Source organism: Centrocercus urophasianus, unplaced genomic scaffold (assembly GCF_019232065.1).
Source record: "Centrocercus urophasianus isolate 14NV4802_14NV808 unplaced genomic scaffold, USGS_Curo_1.0 seq_13, whole genome shotgun sequence".
NCBI classification, from domain to species: domain Eukaryota; kingdom Metazoa; phylum Chordata; class Aves; order Galliformes; family Phasianidae; genus Centrocercus; species Centrocercus urophasianus.
Genome location: NW_024884475.1, coordinates 39,335,933 through 39,352,719, shown reverse-complemented (window position 1 = coordinate 39,352,719; position 16,787 = coordinate 39,335,933). Strand labels below are relative to the sequence as shown.

Here is a 16,787-nt window from a genome sequence, read left to right as displayed (position 1 = left end):
GTTGCATAGACAGGCGAACCTTAATAACAACTTAGAATATTCAAGTCATATGAGTATTTCTATTAACATGTCCCATAACATCTTACCATATTAGGCAGAGCTCTGACTTATTTCCACTGAAATCAGTACAAACTTTTCTTTTGGCTTAAGCAGGAACCAAGCATGAATTTTGCAACGTTTCTTGAAGAGAACACCTCGTGGCTAGGTTCTGGTCTCCTAGACGCATGCACAAGTGCTGCTCTTGGCAGAGAAAGTGTATACATGACATTGATGTATTTTAGCAAAATATTTAAAAACTGTCTTTTCCAGCAACTCAGTCAAAACTGCCTCTTTCAAAAGGTACAGTAGGCTACAGTTACCTGGAAGAGATTTGTAAACAAGCACACAGGTGTACTGTACCTTCAGTGTGGACATCAGGCAGAGTATCAGTGATATGTTGCACTACAGCTGATCGCCTGTACACCATATGGATTCTTCCCTTTTCCTCTTCCATTTGTTTTCCTCTTTCCAAAGGCTCAATGAAGTATTCATCCTCATCAGTTCTTATCATACCAGCCTGGTAAGGAAGAGAGAAATCACACAAATACATAAGCTGAGAGCCTAATGGCCTTGCCTGTGGCTTTAAAAACAAATATCAACAGAGGTGAAGCATAAAACACTCAGCATATTACTGTATTATAAGTATCAAATTACCAGTGGGTTTCCTTTCTGCAGACTTCCAGCCAGAGGCAATATCCTCTGCATTCTAAGGATGTCCATCTGGCTGAGACCAGCATTCTAAGATAATAAGAGGAAATCTTGTATACATATGGATGCATTATCCCACCAAAAAAACCAACCAACACCAAAGTCATACAGGAGTTTATCACTTATATGTTATACACAGCTGATTTGTAATCTGTGTATTATATGCTGAACACTATGTACTGCAATGTCCTGCAAATCCTTAACTCATACACATATTCTGAATCCCTCACAGCTCAGGCTTTTCATTTTACTTAATTAAAACCAGCAGATGTCATACGGTTTCCTACTTAAGCACTCATGGCTCCATCCTCTAACTACATAGCCACTGATGATTCTTCAGAACATTATCTCTTTCATCTGTAGAAGCTGTGGAATGGGTTCAGAGGGAAGGCAGATTCATTCTGATGACTGCCACAATTAAACTTGGCTGCAGTCACACCTGCCTCAGTCTGGTTCAAGGGGAAAGAGATTTGAACTCAGGAGGGAAAATTTCTCTGCTTGCACTTGCATATAAATCACAGTAAATACTGGTAAAGGAAATCTGGCAACACACGTGAGGAAACAGTCACTTAGGAAATCCTTAGAAAAGGCCCTAGATTCTGAAACTACCCTTAAAGGCAGCAGCATGATATTGTTCCTTCTGGCACAACCAGTAAAAGCAGGAACATGACACAGAATGAAAACCAGGTATGGAATAATCGAAGGTGTCAGAACACACCAATGGGATACGTATTTTGATGAATCTGCAAGCTCTTCTCAAAGGCATTAATATACAAAACATGAACATGTACATAAAATGTAGCAGAAAAAACAATGGCAAGCATTTCAGAGCTGCCCCAGTGAGGCTCCGGGATTGCCATGACTGACTGATTTGCCTAATGCCTCTTCGGGCAAATGGACAGAAAAGCAAGCGTGCATCCCAAAATCCAAATGAATGAGGCAATCCCAACAGTTACACAAACTGCTCTAGGGGCTTCTCCAGCCTGAATGCCATCTACTACAGCTCTGAATGCCATCATACTTATTTATGACACGGCTACACTGATTTTATTTTGCAATAAACAGAGATTACCATAGCTCAAACTTAGATAATTTATCACATACAATTAGAATTACAAATGTCTTTGACAAAGTATAAGAATGAATGTTTTAATCAAAATATCCAAAATAGCACAAAGAGTATTGCACCACAAGCTTTCCTTGCTCCATGAGTCTTCTTACATCTACGTATATATTTCTTCAATTTTTGTTTTCTTCAAATATTTTCTTCAATGTTTCTTCATATTTTACTTAAACTGCATACATCTAACTACCACATTTTTTCCTGTATTTTCATTACAGAAACAGCAATAGCAAGTGAAATTTTTGGTAGGAATAAATTAGGCTGACATCACAAATCAGTTTTTCATGTATTCAGTACACATAATTAGACTGGGAATTAACAAATGCCCTTTGCTGTTAATGGCTTATTTGCTTGCCATCTTCCTAAGCAGAAGGAGCAGAAATAAGTTTTGGACGTATAATTGCTGTGTAAGACCTTAACTTGGAAAAAAAAAAAAAATTGTAAAACAAATAACAAAAAATGACACCAAAAAAAGCCTTCTATGAAGCTACTGCCTATGAGTTATGAGTTTAAAGTAGTTCTGTCCAAAGTCAGAGCTTAGCACAGAAGTGAAGCCTTGGCTCCAGTTCCCAGCTTTAATGTGTATGCCTCTTCTTGTATGTGCTAAATCTGCAAAGAGAGAGCCCACAATTATATTTTTGAGAATGGGTGTGCCTTCCTGTGAAAGGAATATAAGAATAATCTGCAAGTATCAAGTACAGTTTCCATTTTTACAGCTCTCCATAAAACACTCTGACAGACCTAACACATTCCACCCCCTTACGCTGCAACTCATTATCTGCTCCTCCAAAGACTCCTCCTAACTTCATAGATACCAATAATCCTGTTGTATTAATGAGACAAAAACATTAGCTATTTTACAAGTCTAATTACTAATTAAGAAGAGCTGCACCCATTTCACATAATCATGCTAAACTAATCGCTGCCATGCACACTGACTTTAATTTTTATTTTTTAACAGTTGTTAGGGATGATTATTTATGCAGACATAAAGCACATCTCTACCTTTGGTTCAGTTTTATGCAAGCAGATAACTCCACTAAGTTCAGTGGATTGGAACAGTTTTGAGGAGGTTCAGGCAGGTAACCATGAATAAACGTGACACAAACTCTCTGCAGCATTTACAAACGGAGTCCATAGGCTGGAGTTCAGGCTGCTCGTCAGCAACGTGGGTCTCCTAGAGAACGATGACCCCCATGGATCCAGTGTAAGACCAATGACCTGACCCCTAGTACAGCTCACAACCTCCCCCTGGCACAGCAGAGAAGCTAATTAAAAGTACAGAGTCAAATGGCTCACACAGACTGAAGGTGGCCCGCACAGACCATTTACCACATGCCACAATGTGCCTTTTGGAAAAACAGTGCTCCCCGCAGTCCCATGAGAGAAAGGAAGATTTACAGCAGAGACCACGCAATGTCGTTTTGTAGTCAAAGGGCCAAACCTAAAGGGCTGATGAAGGAAAAATGAATACGGATTAAAACCAGAAGAAGGAGTATCTGTTATATTGACATGAACACAATCGGAGCTTTTTCAGCATTGCATCTCACTGACTTTCTTCCTCACCCTTTCCGCACTCTTCACTCAGCCTTGTTTCACTCTGCTTCATCTGTATGTTTGGTGTTCTCTCACCTGTGTGAAGGTTCAATAAATTTTTCACATAGTTTCAAGTATGTAATTTGCCCACTTCTGAAATACTCATCTATACTGTCTGCTGCAGAAAAAAAACCCCAAATATTAACATGTGCTAGCACTGAATACATAGGACTTAAAATTACTAGAATGGTCTTATGTTTCAAAGCATATTCCAAGACACATTTTTATAAATAACCTTTATTTTATTTTTGTCCCTTTCATTGGAAAAAGAAATGTAGAATCAACAGGAACACTTCAGGTCCATTTTAACAGCCTATACTCAAGTGTGAATGCAAAATCCAGCTTTCTTTCCGTTGTGTTTTTTTTCTTCTCTCCTACATTTTCTTCAATAAAAAGAGCTTGGAGTTTTCCAAATGAATGCAGAGAGAGGATATACGCAGGTGTTACATTTCCAAGTGAATCTTCACTGTAAACTCTACTGTCAACACAGCATTTTCTTCCTGACCAGCCAGATAAGCAAGCAGGTGTTTTGAGCACATATTTTTAAAGACTCACTTGGAGGAAAGACTGCAGTGGATTTTCAAGAAAGAAGTATGTTGTGGAATTTTTTTTTTTTTTTTTCCACAAAAGCACATTTATGGAGCAATACAGGAAAGCAGAGTCTGAAATCCTGGAATGCTATTAATTTTAGTACTTTTTTTTACAAATTAATAACATCCAAAGTTTCCACCAACGGAAAGATGCAGTTTGAAATCCGTGCTTCTGTGTTTATCAAGAACTGCCCTCATTTTCCTTAAAAGGTGCAAGAACACAACAAAACCACTGACAGCCAAAAGAAGCCTTTGTGGCACTGTGACTGAGAAGGCCCGGAATAAACCTGCCCGTTCTCAGCACTATTCCCACCTTGACTGAGACTCAAGGGAAGTATATTAATTTCTCAGCTTTCCTACAGATGCACTTCTCCCATTTTTAAAAGGGCAGCAAATGTCCCTCAGTGAAATGTACCATAGGGGAAACATCCTGAAGCTCTTGTTAAACACCTTCTCCACACCCACCTTGCTGCACAGTATCCATAATTTTGTCTTCAAATGATTTGTGACCATCATCCCATGTCATCCCTGCAATTTTTCCTGCCCTCCCTGGTCCAGAAGTAGCAATGCAGAGAGAACTGAGGGAAAGCCTTTCTGTCAAATTAAACAGATGCAGGAGCTGATCCTGTCTGATAACTGGGAGCAAGGTCAAATGTAGTGTGGCACAGGCAGCCCACCTATGAAGACTTCCCAGAGCCAGCAAACCATGTAGTCATACTGGATAATCCACTGACAAATCTGGAAAACTGTTTTTTTTTTTCCAAATGCAAAAAGATACAGACAACAATAATAAAGGAATTACGAATGATACAAAGCCTTGAGAAAATAGCTTACAAGGGCAGGTTAAATAAGGAATCTCTTACTGAGCCAAAGTCAACAGTATTTAAGGGGAAACATGATTCTGTATAAATATGCATAGGGCATTAGCTGAAAGCAGGGAGGGGGAAAGAAATATTTATTTGGAGGAATACAACAGAGAGCTGTAGAGTGGTCCTTAAGAATGGACACATTTAACTTCAGTATTTGAGTAAACATTATGGGTGGGATTTTCAAAAGTATTTTAAGAAGTTAAATGCCCCATTTCTAGTGGTTTGCAATGGGGGCATGTCACTGAATTCTCAGGTGTGTTTTGAAAAGCTCACCCTCAAATGGCAGAAAGTGAAAGCACTTGTTTAGCAAGGCAGCAGTTACAGCCATTATCAAATCAAGTGCTGCTAATACCTGACACTGAATGCTACCCTAGGGTAGGAAATGCTTTGGGTTGTTGCAATCTACAGTGCATTTATTTTACAAAATAAAACTAAGATGAAGTATCCCCATCCTATGATGGGGAAGTTAGTTAATGCTCTCACCTCTTGATGCCAGTCTCCACTGCCCATCTCTCTGTGAGTTCTGGTAGTTTTTTTTGTTTTTGTCCTCTCTTACAATGAACAAACTGTTGCCTCAAAAATGAAAGCTACAATTTCTCAGGCTAATTCCTTTACAAAGCACTGATTTGCACAACTACCCATGAAAAAAGCTTGACAACAGTTGAGTTTCTGAAGTGCGAAGGCCTCTAACTACAGTACCCATCAGTAATATCTCACTGCTCCTACCTACAGCTCAGCCTGCATTGGCAGCCCCCGTCTCACACTGACGTCTGCAAGCTTTCACTGCAGCAGTTGCCTTCAAGTGCTACAGCACTTAGCATGGCAGCACACTTGACCCATCAGTAGATGCTGATCTACAGCAAACACATTTCAAGCACACCATCAACAGAAACAACTGAAAAGATCATGGAATCTTTAATGGGAACAACCAGTCAGATGGGGATCAGAATGATTCAAGCAGTCCATGTTCACAACGGATCCAGGTATGCATACTATATATTTACCAACATCCATTAGATCTTACAGAACCACTAAAGCTGGAAAAGATCTCTAAGATCACCTGATCCAACCGCCAGTGTATTCCCACCATGCCCACTAACCACGTCCCTCAGTGCCACATCTGCATGGTCCATGAACACCTCCAGAGACAGTGACTGCACCACCCCCCTGGGCTGCCTGTGCCACTGCATCACCACTTTCTGAGAATAATTTTTTCTTAATACCCAACCTGAGCCTCTGCTGGTGTAACTTTAAGGCCATTCCCTCTCATTCTATTGCTAGTTACCTGTTTCAGCATGTACAGCTTCGGTGCTAAAGAAATTGCAAGTACAGAGCATTTGGTGTGGTATGAATGTGAACAAAGGCAGATGAGAACAAGGAGTCAAGCTCTGGGACAACCAAGCGTCAATTCACAGATTTTTATTTTTATTTTTTTAAATCACATACCACAGCAGTCACTGTGGGCTCTGAAAGAAAGAGGAGAAAAAGCAAGACAATGTGGTGACACCTCCCCAGGGCACTTTCCTGGCTCCAGCTTAGGAGCTTTGCAAGCAAGAGCCCAGACTGGTGCAATACCCTGTGCTGCAGAAAACGAGTGTTTCCCTGGTAGCAGCAGGGCCAACTCAACCACAGCTATGCACTGCTGGCTTGCATGCATGCTCATTCAAGCTTCATTTCCTTAGAGAGGCCACACCACTTAATCTAAGCAGCAAGGATTACTTATGGGAGCAGGGTGACTGCAACCGTGCTGCTCATCCAGTAGTCCTTCAAAAAAACACCAGTATATCAATCACTAAGAGAAAAGCATGAACAGTGACTTCAGTGACTAAGTGTCACACAAACCCCTCCTGGGAAAGAGTTCACTTTCCCATTTTTCTCTGCGCATCCCAGCTAATGCTGCTCAGTAACTGGCTACTGGCTGCATTTTCATCAAGCAGCGCTCACTGAGACAGCTGACTCCTGAAGGACATTAAACCAGTAAGCTTTAGCTTTCCATCAGAAGGGCTAAAAGCTAGAAGAAGGAGAAAAAAACCCACAAACAGGGGATATGAAAGTGTATTAAGGGAGAAGCCCTCCATTTTTCAGCTTGGACTGTAAAGGTTCAGGATGTGCTTCCCAACACGGTTTGTAAACAAGTGACTACTTGAAACTAAAGACAGTAAGATAGAGATCTTTACTCTACCATTGATGATGTCTCCTGTATGCCAGCAGCTTTACTTTCATGCTCAGGGAATTCTATGCTGTTCATTTTCTCAAATATCTCAATCTCTCAAAGAATTCATATTTTCAAGTAGAATGACACTGAATTATAGCGAAATTCAAAGAGATTTAAGGTAGCATTTCCACTGACTTTATAGATAGTGAGCATACAGTATGATGATCGTTTTCAGAAAAGAATGCTTTCCTTCCCATGTTTTACTATCAACTTCATCTACGTATGCATTTACCTTCACAATATTTGATTTCAGCTGGTATCTCCATTTTGAAAACCCTAGAGTTGAATGCATTTCATTAGGTCGTAATCAATCTACCACTGAGAAGCTAATACACCAATTAAGTTCTTTTGATGCCTCTTGTGCCCTTGTACTACATGGAAAGAATTTTTAAAATGTTGTTGTGATACTCAGGGGAACAGAGGCATTAATTAACAGCTACTTCTCCTAAGCCAGCTTTAAACAGTGAGAGAAGCGAACATGTAAGACTGCCTTAAGCATATCGGAAATGCAATACCAAAGAATTTACCAATTGTGACACGGCTGCTCCCACATCAGTGTGGCACACATAGCAGTGAACTATAAAGAGCACAGCGCTATTGGCAAACTGGTTCCGAAGGCTACTTGCATCAGGTTCCTCTCTTCCCCCTTCCTTATCTATATAAGATATATCTATATATATACATATACACACAAATTTAGGTGACAAAGAAAAGATCACATTCTAAAATGTTCCTTTCAATAATAAGCATTCCTCACATCAAACCTGCTCTCCATGCTCCATTCAGGCTTCTCTAATCAACTCTTTCATTTTCAGTCTTGTTCCAGACTTAAAACCCATCACTTCCTTTCTTTTTTTGTTTTTTAAATTTGTCTTTTCTCTGTTCCAAACTAGCAACTAACATCATCATGTAAGTACTTTTCTGGCAGTTAATTGGGATTACATCTTTAATGAAAGCTTTTTACAAACACAGGACAAACAGCACTGCATTGCATGAGATACATCAGGCCTGGTGGGTTCGAGTTAGCTCTGGAGACCAGGATGCAAATACTTGTTCCATGTTGCACTCAGTGCTTAAAATGGATAAACATCAAATGGCACTCTCTTCTGACAATATTGAGTATACAAATACATGACAATCCATGCTTACTAGCTTTGTACGAGCTCACACTCTTAGATTAAATGCCTTGTCTGCTTTCAATTGCTTTTATGAAGACAATACACTGAAGAGAGTGAAGAGGGAGATAAAGTCCCTCGTGGAATCCTAAAGTCAAATGTTTGCCTATTTGATGTAGCTTTCTTGCAACTAACCATCATACAGGCTTTTAGCAAAATGGTAACTGCTCCAGCTGAATACACATTTCAGACTTACTTTATCTGTACCCAAGGCATAAAATTTTGCAGTCTAAAAGAGTCAGTCATCCAATATATAATTGATTACACTGCACCATGAGGGGATACATGATCGATAGAGCTTCACTTCATTCTCCTACATAAGAACATAAGAATCTTTGTTCATATTACAGGCATCTTTTATCTGGCTTTTATCTGGATGATTACATTCATCTGTAATACAAAGAACAATTAAGAAATACCACATCTTTAGTGCGAAGATTTCAAAGAGGAGACATTAAAAGCTTAGAAAACTGAAATTTAACATCATACTTAAGGCTCTGCTTTCATCTTCAAATAAGAGTGGGTTGCCAATAACAGAAGAAGCAGATTAAAAAGCAGGCTGAAATTGCTGAGCCAAAAGAAGCTGCCTTAATGAACTCAGACTGCAGTAACAGTCCTTGGTGAGAAACTCACAGACTACACGGAGAAAGATGAGCAATAGCCACAGGGATCTGAGGAAGCAAAACCCAACTTTGCCCTGGAAGAAAGTTTCAACTTTAGACCATTCAGTAGCTTTACATGTGTAAATATAGAGCAGTAAGAACAAGTGATGCAGCTGGATTCTACCTAGGAAGTGAAAATGAGAAGATGGTAGTAGCTTTCACCACAGCACCTGTGCAAGCTGCCATCTGTTAAAGAGTCAGGATAGTTATTTTCCAGCCCAAAAACAGCTAAGAACAGTGCGAAAGGGGAAAACTTCCTGCACAATAAGCCACTCCTGTTCTAGGGGAGAGACCACGCTCAGGAGGGTGACTGATTAGAAGAACAAGAACTATATTCTATGGCTGCAATCCAGTAGAGAGGACATGGGGAAACACATTGACAGGTTTTGTCTGTAAAATTTATGGTAAGATCTCTGGAGTCCGGAGCCCACAGCTGTTCAGATCAATTGTCATCTGAGCAGGAGCGAAGGGACTACAGAGGCAAGGTCAGAGAAGTACAACCAAATACTTACAGGTTTGTGAAAACACATACTTCACTGTTCTATGAGCCTGTGTGACAGCTATTTAGGCTTGCAGCTTGTCCTCAAAGAACTGATAAGCCTGTTTAGAAAGCAGTTCCTCCATCATCCTGACATCTGTCCTTCATAACAAGGAAGGACACTCTTCTTTCACATGACAAAGTCACCTCCTCTCAGACAAGCTGCCAGTGAGTGCTGCATATCAGCCCTCCCGCCTCACCTTCATGTCTGTAATCTCCAAAAACTGACTTCTCACATATCTTACTGAATTAGAGAAAAAGAAATATGATACCACCTAAAGCAAATCAGAGAATGAGTAAGGGCAATTAACAACACATTGTTCAGGCTTGCAAAAATGCAAAAATCTTTTCCACTCCCCCTGGAGATTTCCCCAAACCTTTCAATTTTTTCTTCCATTCTTCAAAGCACTTGATGGTGGTAGAAGAGAGACAGAGAAGACGAGCACCATTCTGTTGAAGGAGTGCCCACAGTAGTCTTATATAACGAATATGACACAACTTTGAGCCATGAATTATTTGGCTCTTAACAAAATCTCTTAACGCATTCTCCACAGGTGATAAGTTAAATGAGAAACTTGTTTGAGCCAACCTGGGTTGTTTCAGCTTGCATCATCATTTATTTCACCTTCCATCAACACCGATGAAGAGAGAATCACAGCACAAGGACCCAGTACACGTGGAACTAAATGAAAATCGAACCAACACAAAGCTGCTGCCTCCCAGAAAATGCTTTCTTCTGTCCACACATCAATAAAATTACAAAACGTGGGCTCTCTCCCCACCCCTTTTATTTCTCTCTTTTTCCCGGTTGGACAATCGCAGGTGGCTGACAGCTCTATCCTGCCACTAACTAAATAGAAGCCCTATTGAAAAGCATCAAGAGCTCTGTGTTCCCTCAATTTAATATCCCAGCACCAGCCAAGCAGACACTGCATCCTGCCAAGACAAACATATGGGACTTGGCAAAAGGGGAGGGGGACAGTTTCTGGAGACAGCCCTCCAGTCTAAACTTCTTAAGGAGTCGATATAAACATGCTTTTATAAAAAAGGTGCTGCCTCGTCTAAAAACACAGATTCAGTGCAAAAACACTACTACCTTTCACCATCTCTGTTAGTTTAAGGTGTGTTCAGTTCAATGACTGTGCAAAACCTGCGTCACAGCTACCTGCTGCTCGGTTTTTTAATCCAAAGACGAAAACTTTTTGGAGCCACACTGAACACTGGTTGTTTTATTGAAAGAAAAATTAAAGCAAAGAAGGATGCTTTGCCTGCAGCACACTTTGCTTTGCCTGCCTCCACCAAAACAGAGTTACAGTAGGTGGAAATTGATTATAAGCTTCCTACATGTGTCACTCCAAGGTTATGCCTTCAGTGCACTATTACACCTCATGCCACACAGCAGCCATACTTTGTCAACAATCAACTGATCCTCCAGGTTCTTCTTTAAAAATGTTTATGCAAGGTAAGAAGAGTGACATATTCTATGACTTCTGAAGCTGAATCCTTCACTCTATGATGCCCCATTTCAGTTCATAACTGCTATTTTCCAGAATTTTTTCATGCACTGTAAAGACATCTATTCTGGTGTATTTTTGAGCTTCTGCTGTAGATAGGCACAACTTCAAATCTCGGGCAAAGCAGCAAAGCTGCAAGCTTGAGCAACGAACCCTTTGCTCAGGCACATCATGTATACCCCTTGATCTGCAGACAGAGACCCATATGCCCAGGCTTGGAAACAGGCTGGTGAAGACCAAATTTTGAAAGGCTGAAGGAGACAAATGCAAAGAGGTACAACTGCTTAAGTGAATTGACTTGCTTCCCCTGGCTTTTTTCACTGGACATGATTCTTGATTCCTGCATGGAAGCAGGAACAGAGACAGAATGCCGGCAGCATTGATGGCTGGCCTTAGCATTTCTGCAAGGGACCCTTCTATCTGCTTGGCCTATAGTGCCAAGGCCATGCAGCATTTAACACGGAGAAAAATTTCTTCTCAGAAAGAGTGGTGAGGAATTGGAACAGGTCTCCTAGGGAGATTGTAGAGTCACAATCCCCAGAGATATTCAAGACGTGGAGATGTGGCACTGAGGGAAATGGCTAGTGGGCACAGTGGGGATGGAATGGCATTTGGACTAGATGCTCTTAATGGTCTTTTCCAAACTTAGTGATCCTATGAAAGGCCAAGCAGCTTCTGACAACAGCAGAGGCAAAGAGCAGCTTGCAGTAGGTGCTGCAGTATCAGCAGATCACTCCTGATCAGCTTTTGACAGGGTTACTCAGAGAAGTGATTTAACTGAGCATTTGCAGTCTGGAAAGCAAGCACAAAAATATCCAATCTATTAAACACAGTGGGGCACAACATTAAATCTTGATGGAATAGCTACATGTCACTGACATACACAATCAAGTCTTGACACCTGAAGGAAAAAGGCATCGCATTTTAGCAAAGAACACATTATACAAACAAAATGGTTATTAGAAACAGGAGTAAACAAAATACATTCTCTCCCTAAAGAGGACTGACAAGTAGAAGCACATTCGTCTAGCCCCACAGCTTCGTTTATTAAGCTACAGAAGCTCATGTATCACTGATACTAAAGTATGTTCATCATCTTTTAACCAGGCATTACAATCTCTGGTAGAACGCTTACAGATACACTTCTGACAGCACAGCTGCGTTTTCCTGCTAGATAAAAGACTTCATAATCTCTTTTTTCCCTTTCCTTCCCTGAGCATCATTTTGTAGTCACTGCGCATAGCAGTGCTCCGTACCAAACAAAAATCATTAGCTCAGCCATCCTCCTAATACCCTCAAAGAACATGTCATATAATCTCAGTTCAGTGAGACTTCTTTGGATAGCTGGAGTCAAGTAACTTAATAGATACATAGAAGTCTCATTTCTTAAATACAAAACACATCTGGCAAACTAAGCTAGAGTTCACTTTCTGTTTATGATATTAGGATCTCCCTAATGCTTATCTACGTTTTTCTTGATTCTATTTTCTCTAGTTATTGCTTGCCTAGATAAACATAGTTTCTAATCAAAATAAAAGAAAGTGAAAGCAATCAAATAGCACATATTTGATTCCATTTATGATATTTCTGAGTAATTTAGACTCACTGATCCCTACTAGCACATTGCATGGAGGGCAGCTGCTAGGCTGCCCCAGCCCCAGAAGGACCACAATTCCTCACTACCATGGAGCGTGTGGAGGTTGTCCTTGAGAAAGAGGGTATCAGCAGGAACAGCCTTCCACTGTTGAACAGACTTCAAAAAATAAAACTGCCAAAAAATGAAACGGAAAAGCAAAGACCTGGGCCATGCAACAGGCAGCTGGAGAGAGGCAAAAGCCTTGAGGATGGGCAATACACATTGATACACAGCTTCTCTCTTCCATGCTGATCAAACAGGTCTTTCCATCACTTGTTTGTGCAGCTGAAAATGTGACAAATCAAGACTGTGATGACACCAGTACTAGTACATTCCCTACCATATGAAGGTGTTAGCAGAGGAAAACACACACAGAAGGAACTGTTGAACGTGGGAGAGGCAGCACCACAACTTGGGAAGTGTCCAAGCCTGGTGATGGCATAGGCTGTTCCTGAGACCCGCAATGGGTGGCACAGTGCTCAGGCTGCCACCTGTGTTCTGCTCCTCCATCACAAGTGATCCAGATCCCTGTCGAGGCCTGTCTCTCAGGGCTGGCAGGAGAGGGGGGAAGCCGTCCGAAAGGACATACTTCTCTTGCTGCACATCTTCTGCATGTTAAAGTATTTATGGCCTCGACATACTTGGCATATAAAAAAATACTACGCATAAGAAGAATGCTGGAAAAAAGCAATATGGCAGTAACCTGCACATTTTGAGAAACAGATGTTATTGATACAATTGCTGGGCGCCTACAGAGGGAGAGAGGAGGGCTGCACATGAAATTCCTTTTCCACCACAGATGGACCTCCAATCCCCACAGACCCCTCCAGAGCTTCCTGGGCTCCAGGCAGACACACGGCCTCGTGGCTTCGAGGCAGAACACTCGTACTTGTTAGCTTCCTCAGCACCAACAGCCTTTGAGCTGTTTCTAGTGTAGGAAGCTGGAGTGCAGTGGTTGATTTTTCCTCTCCAGAAGATTAATGTGATAAAAAAAAAATCAATGTTAAAGCAAGTCTTATCTGTTGTAGAACTCCTTTTTCATATTTATTTCATAATAAAGCAAGAGCTCCTGAATCGTTTTGCTCTTATTTCTTGAAGGCTATTAAACACAGACAGCAAAGAGAAGCATAAACCTTTTCTTATTAAAGAAGCTCCTAGAGTAAGATAGCATATATTTAAAAATATTAAAGAGTTTTGAATTGAAATATTAAAACAGCCCATGCTGCTCAGGTTTCACAACCAGTTGAATTATTCAGCCGATCATTCAACATCAGATTTTTAAAAGCAAAAAAGCCTCTGCAGCTATAGGAAAAATGTTACTTGTTTGACAGAATACCAGGATGAATGCTCAGAAACACGATGAAAACTTAGGAATGTTTAATATCCTCTTCCAAACTACAGACACAAGTTAAGAATAAGAAGCTAAGATACACTCTTACTGAAATGTCAATTGTCAAACTGACCAGAAACAGTACACTTGTTTCCTCAACTACAGTTCTTTCTGTGGTTAATACACTAATTTAAATGAAAAGCATGTTTGCATTTAAAACTTTTCTAGAACAGTGCATTATCTGAATAATGTAAACATTTTAAGAGCAGTAATTAGACACAATCCTGTGAAAAATAACACAGACAAAAGCCATGCACAACTAATCATTTTGTAACATAGAAATGTAAAAGCTATGAACACAAGAAAGAGATCATGATCTCTGAATGGTCCATTAATATAGCAAAGAAAAGACAGAGGATGGAGAATTACGCTATATGAACTTGGATCAGAACCACAAAGATCTCTTGTATCTTGTTTTTAACAATTAGATTCTTATTAAGTGCCACGATCAACCGAGAACATAATGAAAATTGGTTGAGATCAAGCCACCCTTAAAAGCACGGTGCCATTTGGAGTCCTTGGCTGGTAATGAGCTGTAGATTTACAATAAACAGGACACAAGGCGGGGTAGTAAAAATGACCCAAAGCTGCCACAGACTTCTGTCTGTAACCACACTGAAAATGTACAGGACTTAAAACTGCTCTTGCATGTTACTGTCTGCATCCCATGCAAGAGCAGAACCTTCTCACAATCTCTGCTTGCTTCCCTGCAGAACAGAAGCACTCTCAACTGTTGATTGATGCATCACCATAGGGAGACAAAAGACATTCAACAGAGTCACAAAACTAGCCAATATTCTGCTCAACGTGCACAGAACAAAAGAAAATAACAGGTATACTATCAGGACATTGCGCAGGACTAAAATTAAGCTTTTACTTCTTCTCTACAAACATACATTGGAAAATTCCTTTATGCTAAAATTTCTCATGCTTGGTTTTAATCCAAATTGGACTCCTTTTTTCTCCCTTTCAGAAAGTCTAAGAAAAATCAATAGAACCCCTTAAAAGTTATATGAAAACAAAAAGAAATAACAAACATTGATTTTATGTGGAAAAATGTGTCCCTATTTTTTGTTCTTGGAAAACCTACAGAGATTCATTTTAACAGCGCAAAACTGGCACGAAAAATGCTTTGTCCTTAAAGAAGGAATTGTGGTTTTAAAATATCAGTTATTAAAAACTGAAAAGTATGCATGGAACATGCTCAGTGCGGTCAGGCATGTCCCTGAGCCCAGCATATCTCTGTGAAAATATTTACTGAGTACGAGTTCTATCTTTGTGGCAAATACAGCTCTGTGCTAGTAGCTATTTTATGGTGAAAAGATACATGCAGCAGCAAAATTCACTTCTGTGAAAGCAGCCAGAGGTGTGTGTGTGCGTGTGACAACAGGCACTCGGGTCCACTGCCACAGGTAACATTTGTATGCGCTGTGTTACCTGTGCCTGTGGTAAGCTTGGTGTTTTTCCAACTCCTGGAGTCATGGGATTACATTGAAGTCATAGCTTCCTTCAAAAAGCGAAAACAAAAAGCAAAGACATTTGATGGTCTTCAAGGAAGGAAAAATAACTTCAAATCAAGTGCTGCACGCTCTAAAACTACAAAGCAAGTGAAAAGAATCTTGAAATATGAACACCTATCTGGGTGATATGATCTGGGGAATTGAAAAGGGGGACACTTGAGGCCAGCAGCATTATGCTTGTTGTGGCATACATTAGCAACATTTATCTGTCTACTGTCTGTATGCATTAGCTACGAATGATGCTGCAGAACTATCAGCAAGTACAAACGTCCCAGATGCACGATGACATGAATCACTGCATTAAGCAATGTTGAGGTATCTGTGTGGTCCATTCTGCCCACGCAGAGCTCATCAGCTGGCCCATCAGGTCTCATGTTGTTATCTTTCCCTTTGCACAGGGCAGGTGAGCTGGGGCCAGCTCACATGCAGCAGCTCTCCTCCTGCACCCACCACAGCCATGCACCAAGCTATGCCTGATGGCTCTGTATAGGGAGGTTCAGGAGAAATGAGAGTGAAGAAAGAAAGGTAAGGAATCCCTACTTCCACTTGTAAGACTGAAATGCACCGCAGCCTCCCTGGGGAGAGAACCCCAGGGCCCCTGAAGCACCACTGAACTCTCTCACAGAGCTTCACGGGTGTCCTGACCCTGTGTGCTAGAGGGTGACTTCTACATTTCAACACCACAGTGATTTGAATATATCCCCTCATCAGTGACATTTGTGTGCTCACATTAGCAGCAAGTATCAGCCCATCCTGCCATTTCCCTGGATGGGTGTTTACAAGATTCACAAATTCACTACAAATTCACACTTTTACCTCTCCTTCAGGAATTCCAAGTTACGCAGCACACAGTCAGCACTGTGGAAGGCAAAGCCATCTGAAGTACTCCAACACTGACATCACCTCTACCATTTTCTAGGGCATTAGATACCTAGAGTCCTAATGTTCAAATCCATGAGCTAGTACCTCCCATGTGGCACCTACCGAATTCCAGCAAGAGGGTAATTTGAGTCACTTTTAAAACTCCTTCTGATTCTTCTCTGCTGTATTCATAAAGTAGAAACTGATGGGTTTATTTCCATCATCTTCACTGATTTTAGAGGTTAGTGGGCTCATACTGAGGCTTTCCAGCAGGGTACTGTCTCCACTGTTGCCTGTACTTTCTCTGCCTATGGAGCTTCTTCTACAGATCATTTTCACAAACACAGAATA

General features: G+C 40.8%; 1 protein-coding gene across 5 annotated transcripts in view; it reads right to left on the bottom strand.

Annotated features, from left to right (window-relative positions):
* ADAMTS3 (ADAM metallopeptidase with thrombospondin type 1 motif 3) overlaps positions 1–16,787 on the bottom strand; it is a 246,680-nt gene that overhangs the window by 87,759 nt on the left and 142,134 nt on the right. For all 5 annotated transcript variants that reach the window (XM_042811523.1, XM_042811524.1, XM_042811526.1 and 2 more), the window contains one exon: positions 400–556. In XM_042811523.1, the coding sequence (XP_042667457.1) occupies positions 400–556 (157 nt within the window). The remainder of the gene's footprint in view (positions 1–399; positions 557–16,787) is intronic.